Genomic DNA, 16,487 nt, shown 5'->3' on the forward strand with positions numbered 1-16,487 from the left:
ATTTTACCTTACTAGGAAACAGTGTTTCAAGTATAACTTAATGTTTCCATGACAGTGGTACTATTAAATTTTTAGTAGCTCAAAATGAAATGTGAATTTACCAAATCCACCTTTGACAGCTGGATAAGATGAGATACCATGGCAGATTTATAAAGGTTTAAGAGGTTGATAGATATTCCTGCAGTGACCATTTAGATGCTTATAAAGGAACAGTATATACATATTTCAATCAGAGTGATTAAGATTTGTTGAATGTTCTTGAACAGCCATAAGCTCTGGTATAGGTGAATAACTGTTTATTATAAGTTGCCAAAAGATTGGTCACATAAGTACAGGGTCTCCAAAGTAGGAAAATGATTAAAACAGGTCCATTATTCTCAGAGTAATAATGATAAATTCATACACAAATGGATTAGATACTCAAGTTTCCAGAATTATATCTTCAGGTCTTTTAAAAAGTTTACCTATTCATGTTCATTACTGTCTTTATCATCATCCAATTAATTCATTAATTCCCCAACTAGTATAGGGAATGGTGATATAAAATTTTGTTTCATTTGTGTAAGTGAAAATTAAGTTTGAAAATTATAACTACTAGATTATAATTGTAAGATTTGTGTGATAAATGACAAGAGTAATATGGTTCCTCAGGACAAAGAAATTTGAAACGAACAAAGCTTAAACCTGGAAGTGCAAAACTCAGAAGAGTATACATAATTTAATATGTGTCTTGAATTAATCATAATGAACACTTTTCTTTGATATTAAAGGGTGTTTTACTTCAATCTCTCTCTACTTTTTGTATAGGGAAGATGTCAGAACAGCAAACGTAATTGCTGCAGAAGCTGTAACCTGCCTTGTGATCGACAGAGAGTAAGTGCCTTGCTTTCTTATGCATATTGCACACTCATATCAGTGACACACATAAGTTCCTGGAATTAGACGTCGCTTCATGGAGCTATTAATACCTGTTTTATATCTTTTTATTTAAAATGAGTTCTATATTTGATTCGTATTCCCTGTTATTCTTGGAAGTGGCTCACTCTGCCATTCCAACTTTGTGATCTTTAACAAGGTATTTAACCACTGTGAACTTCACCTCAGCTCATTTGGGAACTGGGGATAATGCAACATCATAGAGATATCATGAGGATTGATGAGAACACATGAGAAAAGCGTGTTCATTGCAGCTCTATTTACAATAACCAGGACATGGAAGCAACCTAAGTGTCCATTGACAGATGAATGGATAAAGAAGATGTGGCACATATATACAATGGAATATTACTCAGCCATGAAAAGAAATGCAGCTGAGTTATTTGTAGGGAGGTGGATGGACCTAGAGTCTGTCATACAGAATGAAGTAAGTCAGAAAGAGAAAAACAAATACCATATGCTAACACATATATATGGAATCTAAAAAAAAAAATAGTTATGAAGGACCTAGGGGCAGGACAGGAATAAAGATGCAGATGTAGAGAATGGACTTGAGGACATGGGGAAAGGTTAAACTGGGACGAAGCGAGAGAGTGGCATGGACATATATACACTGCAAAATGTAAAATGTAAAATGTAAAATGTAAAATAGATAGCTAGTGGGAAGCAGCCTCATAGCACAGGGAGATCAGCTCGGTGCTTTGTGACCACCTACAGGGGTGGGATAGGGAGGGTGGGATAGGGAGGGTGGGACGGAGACGCAGAGGGAGGAGATATGGAGATATATTTATATGTATAGCTGATTCACTTTGTTATAAAGCAGGAACTAACACGCCATTGTAAAGCAATTATACTCCAATAAAGATGTTAAAAAAAAAAAAGAAAAGCATGTGTCCAAGTCCAAAAGCATGTGTCCAAGTGGTCTTTACCCAGGAGACACTTGACCAATGCTATTTGTGTAAATTTTTTAAAATAATAATTAGTAGTATTTTTCAATTATATTTTATAATTTATAAAATATTTATAGTATATTTATAATAATTATAAATTATTTTATGTTTATATAATATAAATTTATTGTTACTAGGAAATGGACTATTCCTTGAGCATGTTTTAGTTTTCTCCTCTATTCTTCCATCCCCAAATTTCTAAATTAGAAGCATTTAGGAAGACACTTTTGGAGAAAGCATCAGTTCTACACATAGACATATTTAGGGCCATTAAAAGTTTGTTCAGTGATGCTGTTCCCTGTTCCTTTTGTTTATTCTGCCTTGCTAGCCCCATTACCTGAATGCTTTACAGGTTAAACTACAAATATCAGATTATTGACTCTCCAGTAACCTGAGTAAAATGCATGTCTACTGTCTGGAAGCAGTCCTCCAGATGTTTTCTCTTTGCTGTGTATGTGGATACATTTATCACAAAAGCCAAGTGCCTGACCCAGGAGAAGAACCATAAAGCATCCATTTTAGTGGAGCCATTAGAGCTAGAATAGGCTGTGAATGTCAGTGTGGAATGAAACTGAGGGGCATATATGATCAGTTCAGAATGAAGGCGTTGAATGTTGAGCTCCTGGGGCTCTGGACATAGAGAAATCCCACTTGATTCACAGATCTCACTTTTGCATGCCCCTCTGTGCTGGATCTCTAGAACCAGAGCAGTGGCATCATTGCAGAATGATAGCTATATCCATGAATATTTCTGAAACAGATATTCTTCATCTGGTTCCCAGAAACAACAATTACCTGTTCAGTCTTTTTTTCATTTGACTAACGTTTTTCTGAGGCTGTAGCACATACGAGGCATTGTTAAGGGCTGTGAGAAGAATCAAAGGAGCAGCACAGATCCTGGTTTGGGGGGTTAGCTTCTAATGGAGGAATTGTGGCATTTATACAAATAACCGTCATGCAAAGCAGAAGGCAAGAATGGTCCACAGTGTACTGTGGGAGTCCAGAGAAGGGAGTTGACTACTTCTGGGGAGAATCAGGGAAGTCTTCATGGAATAAATGGTTTTATTAGATAAATCTGTAAGTATAGGAGAAGCAAGGTAAATAGAGTGAATAGCATAAGCAGTACTCAGAATAGGACTATGAGCCATTTCTACTGGCTCCAGGGAGGCTGTGTAAAGGTAGCTGGAGGAGCTGTGACAGAAACGTTCACAAACATGTAGGGGCTGGTTCACCAAGATTACCAAGTGGTGGGAGAAGGGTGACTTTGACAGTTCTCTGCAGCCAGATAGTGTCACTAGAACACTGAGAAGTCTGTGTAAGATGAATTAGAGGGAGAGGATAGAGACAGAACATCTGATTGGCAGTCTGTAAATCCAAGTGGTGATCATGAGAACATTAATGGGAGGCGTACATTAGAATGAAGAGGTAAACCCAGAGGGCTTAACACTTGACTGAATGTGAAGGCTAAGGGAGAAATTAGGGGTATAGTCAGGATTAAGAAGATCTAGAAGGAATGTTGAAAAAAAAATTAGTCTGGGAGACATGATTTTTCACTAAAAATATAATAAATTTGACATACAAGTTGGACACTCAGGAACGGATGCCCTGCAGGAGGTAGAGAACATGGGACAATAACTCATTAGAGTTAACTTAAAATTAACTTAAAAATTGCTGACATCGGGCTTCCCTGGTGGCGCAGTGGTTGAGAGTCCGCCTGCCGATTCAGGGGACATGGGTTCATGCCCCAGTCCCAGAAGATCCCACGTGCCACGGAGCGGCTGGGCCTGTGAGCCATGGCCGCTGAGCCTGTGCGTCCAGAACCTGTGCTCCGCAGCGGGAGAGGCCACAACAGTGAGAGGCCCGCAAATTTCTGGAAATAGTAAAAAAAGAGGAAAGAAAGAAAATTTGTAGAGGTGTAAATAAGGAAAGTTATGGGAACTTGGATGGCCTTAATCTTGCCTCTACAGCATAAAGCAGAGGAATCTGGTGAGGGAAGAAGTGACACTGGGGCTGAGGGTTTGCCAGCTGATTGGGGATGGATGGGTAATCGTATCAGTTTATATCTCTACAGTCCTTTGTAATTTATGAATTTCCACACGTATGAGATCCCACCTGGAAAAAAGATAGGATGTTTAACAAAAAAAGAAACTGAAACCCATAAAAGTTAAATAACGTGATAAGGTTTCATGGTAAATAGTAAGGCCCAGATTAATCAAGTCAGGAACAAACTGATGGGACATTGTGAGTCATCTAGTGCAGGTTCTTCACTTTGGTTAACTGAGATCCCGAGAGATGAAGGAGCATCAAGTAGCATCACATACATACATTTGATCTCATCCATTCTCTTTTCTCAAGCCTAGTCATATATAGTGTGCTGTGGGGAGTGTATGGACTCTGTCAAATAAAGCTCAATACTGAATATTTACCGCACCATGTTATGAGAATATGGGCAAGTTATTTAAATTCTAAGTCTCAGTTTCCCTATCTGCAAAATGGGATATTGTCACCTAAATTATAAAATTGGTTTGAAGATCAAACAAGTTAATTCATATTAAGGTCCATGCACAGCACAAGATGTGTAATAAGCACTCAATAAATGTGCCCTTCCTTTTCTTAGAGAAAGTATTGGGTTCCCTTGGATGTAGCAGTTTTTCTCTCTAATCAGCATAAGTTTATCTTCAGGGGTATACACAGAAAGGATACCTTGAGGGAGGTCTGGCTTTAAACATAAATATAGACTTGAGGATATGGGGAGGGGGAAGGGTGAGCTGTGACAGGGCGAGAGAGAGGCATGGACATATATACACTAACAAACGTAAGGTAGATAGCTAGTGAGAAGCAGCCGCATGGCACAGGGATATTGGCTTGGTGCTTTGTGACCACCTGGAGGGGTGGGATAGGGAGGGTGGGAGGGAGGGAGACGCAAGAGGGAAGAGATATGGGAACATATGTATATGTATAACTGATTCACTTTGTTATAAAGCAGAAACTAACACACCATTGTAAAGCAATTATACCCCAATAAAGATGTTTAAAAAAAAACACATAAATATAGAGAAGACAGCTTGAGTCTAGGGCTCAAGAAGTGCATTTCTGTACTCACGAGAGGAGTTGGGCTTCTCACCAAATGATGAATTCACAGCTTAAAAAATCAAACTGTAACTGAAGGATCTTCTCGTAAGCCTGCTGCTGGTACCTAATTTATGGCCAATTAGGGGAGCACCAGAGGGCTTCATCCCATGCAAACAGATGGCAGATGTTAGAACTGTCAACAAAAGGAGCTTCTTTCAAAAATTTACAACTGAGGTACCATGTTACATAAGCCAGTGATTATGCTTTATCATTCCAGAGGGACAGCAAAAGAACGTTATTGTAACTAATCATGCATGTCAGAATTTTTTTAAAAATTGCTCATTGACAAACTAGAAAATGATAAACAGATACATGGTTTTCTCAGGAAGCATTCTCTGAGGATGGGTTTCTTGCAGCCTAGTCATTATTTTAATAATTACCCAGTCTATCTGCAGTCTTTCTAAAATTCATGAAAATTGACGTAAAAGAATATTAATCTAAAAGAACAACCTATTTCCATTAATAAAGTTCTTGAATATATAAAACACAACTAAGAATATTTAGCATCTCTTGTTTTGGAATCCGTGAAAAGAAATAACTATAAAAGTAACTATATCATTGTGTTCCTTAATCAGTTATGCAATATTTACTTCTTCATTGGCATGGTAAGTTGTAAATGAAGCTAGGAGTTCACGTAGGATAACTTATTTTTTGACATGTTGAGATCATTTTTAAAGATAGTAATATAACTACTAGTAAATATTCAAAGAGTTACATATTTTCCCCCAGGAAATTAAGATCTAAGTTAGAGTCTCAACTCTATCCCTAATTTATTGTGTAACCTCCAAGATGTAGCCATATTGGTTATAAAAACTGAAACACTTTCATACTGGTTGGTAAATAGCAGTAGTCTGAGCTCCCTGTGTGTTTTTCCCACCCCTCTGCTGCCTGGTGATCTGATTCCTCTGGCCAGGAATCTCCAGATCTCTCCTTGATCCAGCAACTAAAAGGGAGCGTCTGGCATACATCAGGACCAGTGTCCATTCTGATTGGTCAATTCCTGTGTCATACTGGCAACTAATTATTTTGACTAGTAATGTCAAGCTAAAATGACAGTTTATCACCAGGAGTTTTCAAGCTTTTGTTTTACTAAACCCATTGTTTAAATAAAATAAATTAGAAAGAAAACAGGAACCTTTTTTGGCTGTCAAGAGAGTAAGACCTCTTAGTCTACCCAGGAGTCTTCCCTCTCTCCCTCCAAATCACTCACTCCACATGACTCTTAAGGCCCTTCATGAGACCCCATGAGTCATTAAAATGATTTACAAACCATGTATGACTAACCCTTACCTTTTTGTGACACTCTGTGATATTTAAGCATACTTTGGAGCCAGTTATGTTATTGAGACAAAGTCTGGGGGATAGAAACCAAGAACTAGCCTAGAGGAAGTGCAGTGTACTGGGGCATAAAGATGATGAGATTAGGAGGGAGTGTCAAATATCAGATTATTGGGCATTGGAAATGGCAGTCTTAGAAATTAAGGTATCTCTGTAGATCAGAAAAGCCTAGGTGACTCTGGGTCAAGTTTTTACCTCCTAGAGCTAAGTTGACTTGTGTGTAAAAGACATATTCATACCATCCATTTAAAAGAGTAGCAAGACTGTAGCATAGCCTCTAGGCTAATGATTAGGAAGCAACTCATAGGTCTAAGCCTGGTCCCCAAACCTGTACAAAATAGAGTAGCAAATAGGTTACCAAGAAAGATTGGACATAGAGAAAAAATCACTGGAATTGGTAAACTGAAGACTACTTCTCAACACCCAAACTGGAGCCTAGAGCCAGACTAGGAAATTTTAACACTTATTCAGAATAAAAAATGAATGCCTGCTTCCTGTGTCAGTTACTTGGGCTACTGAGATGAACAAGACACGAATTCAATACAGGTTTGAAAACTGAGTGTGTAGGACCAGCTCAATTATATTACATTTATGTTGCTGTTGTTGTTTCTTTACCAGTAATGGTAGCAAAACTTCCATCTGTCCATTCACCCTATCCTCCACATGTAGCCTGTTTCTAGTACTAGTTTCCGGTTCTTTCGCCACATCTGCCATCAGTCTCCAAGGATAGTGCTTCTGATCCTGGCCTCTACCCAGATCTCCTCCCCGCCTTCTTGCTTATGGTAGGTTGGTGCCTTCCTCCATTCCCCTTTGCTGTGGCTTATTTAGGTGTTCAACTCCAAGTTAAAAGTAAAATAAACAAAAATACTGAAGCCATGCTCTGGGCTCCATAGAACAAGCAACAGACCAGCCAGGCAGGAGCCAGGGAAGTCATCTATATCAGGATTTAGGATGTCAGAGGAGATGGAAACATATGGAAAAATAGTATTTATCCAACTTCTCTCAGGGAGGGTGCTATAGATGTTTCCTGGCTAAGGCTTCTGCTCAAGAAGGAACAGATGATCACTAAACTTCCCCACAAAAATGGTGGGTTGTATTAAGTGCAGGAGGTTTATTTTCTGAGTGAGGTATGTAAGTATGAAGCCATAGCTGCATGACGTAAACCAGGGATAGGAAAACTTTTTCTGTAAAAGGCCAGAAAATCAATATTGTATGCTTTGTGGGCCGAATGATCTTTGTTGCACCTACACAATTCAACCGTTGTAACGCAAAAGCAACTGAAGACAATAGTAAATAAATGAAACGTCTTTGTTCCAATAAATCTGTTTATAGACAATGATATTTGAATTTCATATTATTTTTAGAGGTCAAGAAGTATTATTCTTCTTTTGAAACTTTTTTGTTCCTGCCACTTAAAAATGTACAAATTATTCTGGGCTCCCCTGGTGACGCAGTGGTTGAGAGTCTGCCTGCTGATGCAGGGGACACGGGTTCGTGCCCCGATCCGGGAAGATCCCACGTGCCACGGAGCGGCTGGGCCCGTGAGCCATGGCCGCTGAGCCTGCGCGTCCGGAGCCTGTGCTCCGCAACGGGAGAGGCCACAACAGTGAGAGGCCCACGTACCGCAAAAATAAATAAATAAATAAATATTTTTTTTAAATGTACAAATTATTCTCAGCTAATGGCCATACAAGAAACAGTCAGCAGGCTGAATTTGGCCTGTGAGCCATAGCTTTCTGACCCCTGACTTAACCAATATTAAAGAATTGAGTGCTGCCCCCAGTGGTCCTATTCTGATCTTCCTCCAGGCTGTGCTGAGCCTATCTTTTAAACATAACAAATACACGAAGAATACTCGTTTGCCGTGCCTTCTGGTGTTGGTCCTTCCAACGCCACCTGTCAACTTGCTTTCCCCTCACTGATACCATTCACCCTCCAGTTCCCTCATCCTCTTCACTTTACTCTTTTATACAACCCACACACACATACACGCTTTCTTCTTCGTCTTTTTTTTTTTTTGGCCGTGCTGCGTGGCATGCAGGATCTAAGTTCCCCAGTCAGGGATTGAACCCATGCCCCCTGACTGCCAGGGAATTCCCTGATCCCTGTACTTCTTAATTGCACTCCTGCATTCTCAAGGACTTCGCTTCAGGCTTTTCATTAATTTAGGTAATAGCTAATTAGAGATTAAGATGACTCTCTGTGAGTTATTTGCATTTTGATGACATACCTCTGAACACTGAAAAATCATGACAATCCAGAAGATTTTAGAACTTCAGGTGTCATGGAAGGAGAGGGGAGGGAGGGACCATACGGGAAGAATTTGGTGACAGCAGAATCTTTCCAGCACCGTTCTCACCCCACAGTTCTAACCAGGTCAGTCTCATGAAGGCCCATGCACCCAGTGGTGTGTGCCCCACCTAGGTCACCTGTGTCCTTGTCTTTTTATAGCTGCCATTCTGGGTCCACATGACAGGACTATAGGGACTCCACATGCCACATTGCCTGTAGTCACATTACTTAACTGATAGGGTGACAAATTTAAAATATTTCACAGCCTCAGCCTTTCCCACGGTCTAAGTATATTTTACTTTGGTTCATTTTCCAGAAAGAAATCTGAGGCGATGTGAGGATATTTGCAGGATGAGCCTGAGACAACAGGTGTGAATGGTGTCAGTTGCGATCATTTGGGCGTGTCTTTTTTATGGAGCTGTTATTGTTTGGCGTGCTTTACAAAAAAATATTTATTAATTAAGAGAGATAAAATGCAGAAGTTTAAAGGGAGTCATTAATATTGGTTCAGTTTAATAATGGGAGCTGAATTATAGCGTGCCCTGAGCAAGCATGATCTAACTACAGAATAAGCACATAGCCACTGGAAAAGGGTTATAATCCAGAGATAGTATTCATGGTTTAAACTCATAGAAAGAGATGAATGGGACTGCACTTCATCACGTGTGCCTTTTCTAATGCTTTAAAATCATAGGCCCTCCTCCTGCTGCAAGTCATTAGAGAAATTATTTATAGCATTCCTGACTAGGGAGATGATTGAGAAGGTCTGGTCGCTTGCTTCATCCACCCAAATAAAACTTACTGGTTACTGGCCTTATGTCAGCCACTCAGACATCTAATATTTGGGGAGTTTAGAGGCAAATGTGTAAATATTACACTACCTATTTCTATCCCTGTTGTATGGATAATTTCCAGCTCTAATTTGTTGTGTCCCAAACTCACTGAGGTTCTGACAGTATCCTTTGGTAACCTGGACTCTATTCAAACTAAAAGAAGTCCAATGTCATTAATATGTTGGTAGAGCATTAATCAAATTTAGCACATTCTTTTGTTTAAAAAAACATTGTTAAAATTTTTTCAGATGATGACCAGATTAGTCAAAAAGTCATAGCAGAAACTTAGGATACTGTGGAGACAAGGAGTAGTCACAAACCCCAGGCCTGTAAGAGAGCACACAAGGAAAACACTCCTCTTCTCCCATCCCTCTCTCCACCCTCCACCCTGCCCTGCTGAGACTAAGAACTAGACCTTGTTATGGGGAAAGGTTTCTGAAACTGGATATTATTGACATTTTGGGTCAGCTAGTTGGTTTTTGTGGAGGGCTGTCCTGTGCGTTGTAGAATGCTTAGTAGCAGCCTGACCTCTACCCACTAGATAAAAGTAGCACTCCCTGACAACCCCAATGTGACAATAAAAAGTGTCTCCAGATACTGCCAAGTGTCCCCTGGGGGAAAATCACCCTTGTTGGGAAGGACACAGCCGTGGCTTGCTAGATGGCAGTAACGTGCTCTGATGCCATGGGAGTAGAACTTGTGCCACAAGGGTTCCAGGGCAAGCTGTTCATAACGAGGAAACCACCTAAGGGGAAGTGTGCTGGGAAAGCTGCTGGCTGCTTAGTATTGCTGGCCTCCAAGTACTGTAGTAGCCATACACTGGAGAAGCCACAAGAACCTACCAAGCTGACTGGAGCCAGGAAGCAAAATACCTTATTCTTGCAATATCTCCCCAGTGCCCTCTCCTGGCAAAGTTTCAGTGCCAGTTGGCAAAGAAAGAAACTTAATAGCCCAGATCCATTTTTTATAGAGCAGTCAAAAGGGTGAATTTAGAGCTGACAAGCAATAAATAAGTCAATAACCAGTATAGATTCCAAACCAAATCCTATTCCAAGGTCCAGAGCTATAAAGATAAATAGCAAAGTCTTTGCTTGCCTTGGAGTAACTCCTGATCAATACAGATGCATTAAAAATCATGAGAAACTGCCATTTCAGTGTGAAAAGTAAACTTGGGGAGAACTGAAGAGGGAGAAATGTGTTTTGCCTGTAGCGTCCCAGAGGACTTGCTGGACAAAGTGATATGTGAGTCAAGTCTTTAAGTTTGAGTAGGAATTTTACAAGTGAAGAAGGGAGGATAAATACAGCTCCTGCTGAAGGAAGGACGTGCACTAAGATGAGGAATTTGGAAATGTCATTGTACAGTAAAACGTAGAATATGGCAAGAAAAGAGGATTTATGGGTCAAGGAACTGGACAGTAAACTAGACAGGTGGTGTACTGGGAGATACAGTTGGAAAGAAGAGATGGGGACAGATTATAAGGAAATCTCCTAATATCTCAAACTAAAAGAATATGATCTTATCCTCTGGGCAATGAGGAACCATCAGAAGACAGTGACTACTGCAGTTTGTATTTGCTCTTGAAGGAAGGGAGTGGAAGATCGATTCCAATGGGATGAACTCAAGCAGGGAAACAAAATACTAGGAGACTACAGCGACAGCCCTAGCGGTTGCTCACTAGAGTTTAGGAGTCTAAAGTTCAAAGCAGATTTGGGGGAATAATTAGATGTGAGAGGTTAAGAAAGAAGTGCTTCTGTCTTGGGAGATTTGGTGGATGTCTATAATAGATCAAAAGTATGAGACATAGAGCAGGTTGAGGTGAAAGTAATTGGTCGATCAGTTAAGGATATGTTAAGTTCGGACTGTCTAAGTGGTGTTGAGATATTCAGATGGAGAAGTCCACTGACAGTTAGAAATGAGTTGTTTTATTTTTTCCTGACAATCAGATGATAAATAGAAATTGACGATGATTTCACAGTTCTGCACTTTAAAAATATTGCAATCACAGCTTTGGTTTTGTTAATTACGATTGTTTTGTTTTACACCAAGAATAAATAATTCATTTTCCCCGTTAATTCTTAAAACCTTTCTATATTTCCGAGGCTTGCTTTTTTTTTTTTCCATCAGATGTTTTAAAACCTGTTGTTCAGAGACTCAGCAATGCCTTTGGAACTATAAGCCAGTTGTGTGAATGAATAAGAAAACTGTGAAAAATTTTTAATTTTCATATCTGAAAAATCAGTCTTAATTTTTTCAGTTAAAAAGGTAATAGTTGAAATTTCATATTTGAAATTCTCTTTAAAAGTTTTCTGAGTCCGCCTGCCAATGCAGGGGACATGGGTTCGTGCCCCGGTCCGGGAAGATCCCACATGCCATGGAGCGGCTGGGCCCATGTGAGCCATGGCCACTGAGCCTGCGCGTCCGGAACCTGTGCTCCGCAACGGGAGAGGCTACAACAGTGAGAGGCCCGCGTACCACAAAAAAACAAAAACAAAAACAAACTCAAAGTTAACTACTGTTAAGATTTCAGTATATTACCTTGAATAGTGACATCACACTGCCTAATTTTCTTTCCTACTTTGTCCACATACAGGGGTAGCATAAATAATACATATATACACACATACAGATGGATAGGTATAGACATATAGATATACAGAGAGATAAATTTGCCCTGTCATTTACTGAACACATGTGCCAATCACAAAGCTAGTTGAGATAGATAGATAGCCTGATAATAGGTATACACATACATACATACATAGTTACTCTCACAAACATGAAAAGAATATTTTTATCCTCTCTTTTAAAGGTAAAGTTGGCTCTAGAGAGCTGAAGTATCATGTCACAAAACAATATGGCTTATAAGTAGCGAAGTAGTGTTTGAACCTAATTCTCTCTGTTTTCAAGGCCTATTACATGACACTGCCTTACCACATTGCTTTAGTTATTTACCATGTAAATTAAAATATCTTATGAGCAGAAGTTGAGTCTCTTTGTCTCAGTTTCTTAAAAGTGTTTGGACATGTAAGCTCATTTTAATTTTTGATTTTGTAAAGAATTCTTTGCAAAAAAAGAAAAAGAATTCTTTGCATATGTCTTTGTCCCTGTTTAGAAGAATTTCCTTGAGGAGCTAGTCAGTCATGGAATTACTGATTCAAAATATATATGAAGTTTTATTTATTTATTTTAAAGTGTTTTATTGAAGTATAGTTGAGTTACAATATTATATTAGTTCCAGGTGTACAACATAGTGATTCATTAATTTTAAAGATTATACTCCATTTAAAGTTATCATTAAATATTGGCTATATTTCCTTTTCAGTACATTACATCTCTGTATCATACTTATTTTTTAGCCAGTAGTTTATACCTCTTAATCCTCTTCCCCTTAATCGTCCTACCCCTCTTCCCATTGGTTAACCACTGGTTTGTTGTCTGTATCAGTGAGTCTGTTTCTGTTTTGCTATATTAATTTGTTTGCTTTATATTTTAGATTCCACATATAAGTGAAATCATACAGTGTTTGTCCTTCTCTGTCTGACTTACTTCACTAAACATAGTGCCCTCCAGGTCTTCAAGAATACCTCTGATCATCTGATTCAAAGAGGAGCAAACATGCTTTTTGGAGATGTTTCTTGATCAAGACCCAGAGGCCAGGTTGGAGTTGAGGCTTATATAAATATAGATTATATTTTGATCCCCTCGGGTTGGGTAGTACAGTGGCCCTGAGTTGGTTGCAACTACAAACAATTGAAGTTTAGGCTGCAATATAGTGTTGAGACAATAGGTAGTTATAATCCTCCTGTAGTCAACACTGACCAGACTGTGTTTGTAATACTGAGCTCAGTGCTTAGTGTCAGAGATTAGAAAGATATAAACACATTAAATGCATCCATATGAGGGGGGTTCAGGTGAGATGTATGACAATCATGATGTATGAGGGGAAAAAATACCCTCCAGGTCCACCCATGTTGCTGCAAATTTCATTCTTTTTTATGGCTGAGTAATATTTTATTGTGTATATACTACATCTTTATCCATTCATCTGTTGATGGACTGTTATGCTGCTTCCACATCTTGGCTATTGTAAATAATGCTGCTGTGAACATTAGGGTGCATATATCTTTCCCAGTTAGTGGTTTTGTTTTACTTGGGTAAATACCCAAAAGTGAAATTATAGGATCATATGGCAGTTCTATCTTTTTTTGGGGGGGGGGGGGCAGGCGGGGAACTGCCATACTGTTTTCCACAGTGACTACACCAGTTTACAATCCCATCAGTAGTGCACAAGGGCTCCCTTTTCTCCACATCCTCCAACACCTGTTATTTGTTGTCTTTCTGATGATAGCCATTCTGACAGGTGTAAGGTGATGTCTCATTGTGGTTTTGATTTGCGTTTCCCTGATGATTAGCGATGTTTAGCATCTTTTCATGTGCCTGATGGCCATCTGTATGTCTTTGGAAAAATGTTTATTCAGGTCTTCTGCCTATTTTTAATTAGGTTTTTTTTTGACATTGAGTCGTATAAGCTCTTTATATATTTTGGATATTAATTGCTTATCAGATATATTATTTGCAAATATTATCTCCCATTCAGTGCATTGTCTTTTAAGTTTTTCAATGTGAAAAAGCTTTTAAGCTTAATTAGGTCCCTCTTGTTTATTTTGCTTTTGTTTCCCTTGCCTGAATAAACAGATCCAAAAAAATATTGCTAAGACTTATATCAAGAGTATACTACCTATGTTTTATTTTAGGAGTTTTACGGTTTTCAGTCTTACATTTAGATTTTTTTAATCCATTTGAGTTTATTTTTGTATATGGTGTGAGAAATGTTCTAATTTCACTTTTTACGTGTAACTGACCAGTTTTCCCAGCACCACTTATTGAAGAGACTGTCTTTTCTGCATCATATATTTTTGCCTTCAAATAATATACATATTTTTTCATTGTTATCTAGAACCATTATACAGTTTACTGTATAATGTGACAATGTATGAAAACATCTGTTGCACTGAAACCTGACCAGCTTGATTTTTTTGGTTGAAATCATCTTAAAAGACATGATGGGGCAATTCAGCCCAGGGCATGAAATATGTCATCATCCTTGAAGAGTTAAACATTTATTCTTCTCTTGTAATTGATACATGAAGCTTAGTTACTGACAAAACTTAGAAGGTAGTTCATTCTTTTGCAATTGTTTCTTTGTGCTAGAGGACATTATAAACACATTTAAAATGCAAGGCTTCAGAAAATTGTGAGAGTATATAAAAGTTCAAATAGCCATTTTCTGAAATGTCAGAAGTAAATACTAAAGGCTAACAAAGTACCTGAAAAGGACAAATAGACAGGGAAAAGTAGAAATTATCTCCATGACTAATTAAAATATGGACCACAAGTTATGATGTGAGAACGTCCCAATTCATAGATTATACAGAGTGTGCTCAGTGGTGGAGAAGAAGGGAAGAGTTCAGGGAAGTTAATGTATGAATTCTCTCAATATGATGCCTTTGTTTTATTATTGTTTTGTATAATTTTTCAAGAGTTTTATTTCCTTTATTTACACAAAGTAATTGCCAATAAGACAGTTTTATTCTATTGATACAGAAGAAACCAATACTCACACAACTGAGCTATCATACTTTCTATACAATATTAATGATAAAGCAAATAATTTGATAGAACTTTAAGAAATACATATATTCAAAATCATTTGTACCTGTCATTTGTTAAAATGGAAAGCATAGATTAATTGCCTTTTCCCCTCTAACTCTATATTTATAAACATACTCTTTTTTTTAATTGAAGGATAGTTGATTTACAGTGTTGTTAGTTTCAGGTATACAGCAAAGTGATTCAGTTATATATGTATATATATTTATAGATAGATAGATATTCTTTTTCAGATCCTTTCCCTTATAGGTTATTACAGGTTACTGAGTATAGCTCCCTATGCTATACAGTAGGTCCTTGTTGGTTATCTATTTTATGTATAGCAGTGTATATATGTTAATCCCAAACTCCTAATTTATCCCTCACCCACTCTTTGTTTTAATACTCTTTCATCTCAGTTAATCCTCACAATAGTCCTGTGGGAAAAGATGACATAAAAAATCCAGAAAAGGAAATGGAGAATCAGACAGACTCAATGACTTTTTCAGAACCACATAGTGGGATTAGAAATCCAAGAATGTCTGACTCCAACACCATGATATCTCTTATTCCCTGTTTAAGCAATTGCTTTTATACCAACAAATTAAGTGTTAACTGGCAGGCTAGATTCTGTTGGAAGAATCTTTTTAAAAGAGTAGAGTGGGAAAGACTGAGGCAGAGAAACCAAGTATGATGCCTTTGAGGTAAGGAAGTGTGTCAACAGCCTGAATAAGGCAATGGAAGTAGCATTGACAGGGAGGAACCAGTTCAGGAGAGATGTACAGAGATAGACCTGATGAACTTCGGTAAAAGTGAAGAGTATTACATAACACGAAGATTTCTAGCCTCCATCCCTGTTTAAATGATAATGTCATTAAGGGAGACAGGGAACTTAGCTGCAAGTCTTGATGGAAGGTAGTTAATGCAGATACCGCTGAGTTTGAGTTGCTGGTGAAATATGCATATGACACTGAGTGACCTGATGGCACTATGGATCTGTTGAGTTCAAGGATAGAGATATAGATTTGAAATTCCTTGACCTGGGGATCCTAACTAAAGTCTTAAGAATAATTTTTTTTTTTCTGAGAGAGCTTAAAGAACAGTGTAATTAGTGTATTACATAAGAACTATGGTCTCTTCTATTAAAGATCAGTCTACCTGGGATCAAATCACAGATTTACCCCCTTTTCTAGCTGTGTGGTCTCAGGCAAGTTACATAATCTCCCTAAGCCTCATCATCTCTTGTTTCTTTTTCTCCACCTGGAGACACCGACAATGTCTAGAGACATTTTTAATTGTCACAATTGGGTTTTCTAAGGATATCTAGTGGGTAAAGGTGAGGGAAGCTGCCAAATA

The 16,487-nt window shown here is 38.4% G+C and overlaps 1 protein-coding gene across 2 annotated transcripts in view; it reads left to right on the plus strand.

The window, feature by feature from the left end:
• Positions 1 to 16,487, plus strand: part of PRKG1 (protein kinase cGMP-dependent 1) — a 1,186,243-nt gene that overhangs the window by 1,053,235 nt on the left and 116,521 nt on the right. For both annotated transcript variants that reach the window (XM_065894586.1, XM_065894585.1), the window contains exon 8: positions 808 to 873. In XM_065894586.1, coding sequence (XP_065750658.1) covers positions 808 to 873 — 66 coding nt within the window. The remainder of the gene's footprint in view (positions 1 to 807; positions 874 to 16,487) is intronic.

Source organism: Phocoena phocoena, chromosome 16 (genome assembly GCF_963924675.1).
Source record: "Phocoena phocoena chromosome 16, mPhoPho1.1, whole genome shotgun sequence".
In the NCBI taxonomy this organism is placed as follows: Eukaryota; Metazoa; Chordata; class Mammalia; order Artiodactyla; family Phocoenidae; genus Phocoena; species Phocoena phocoena.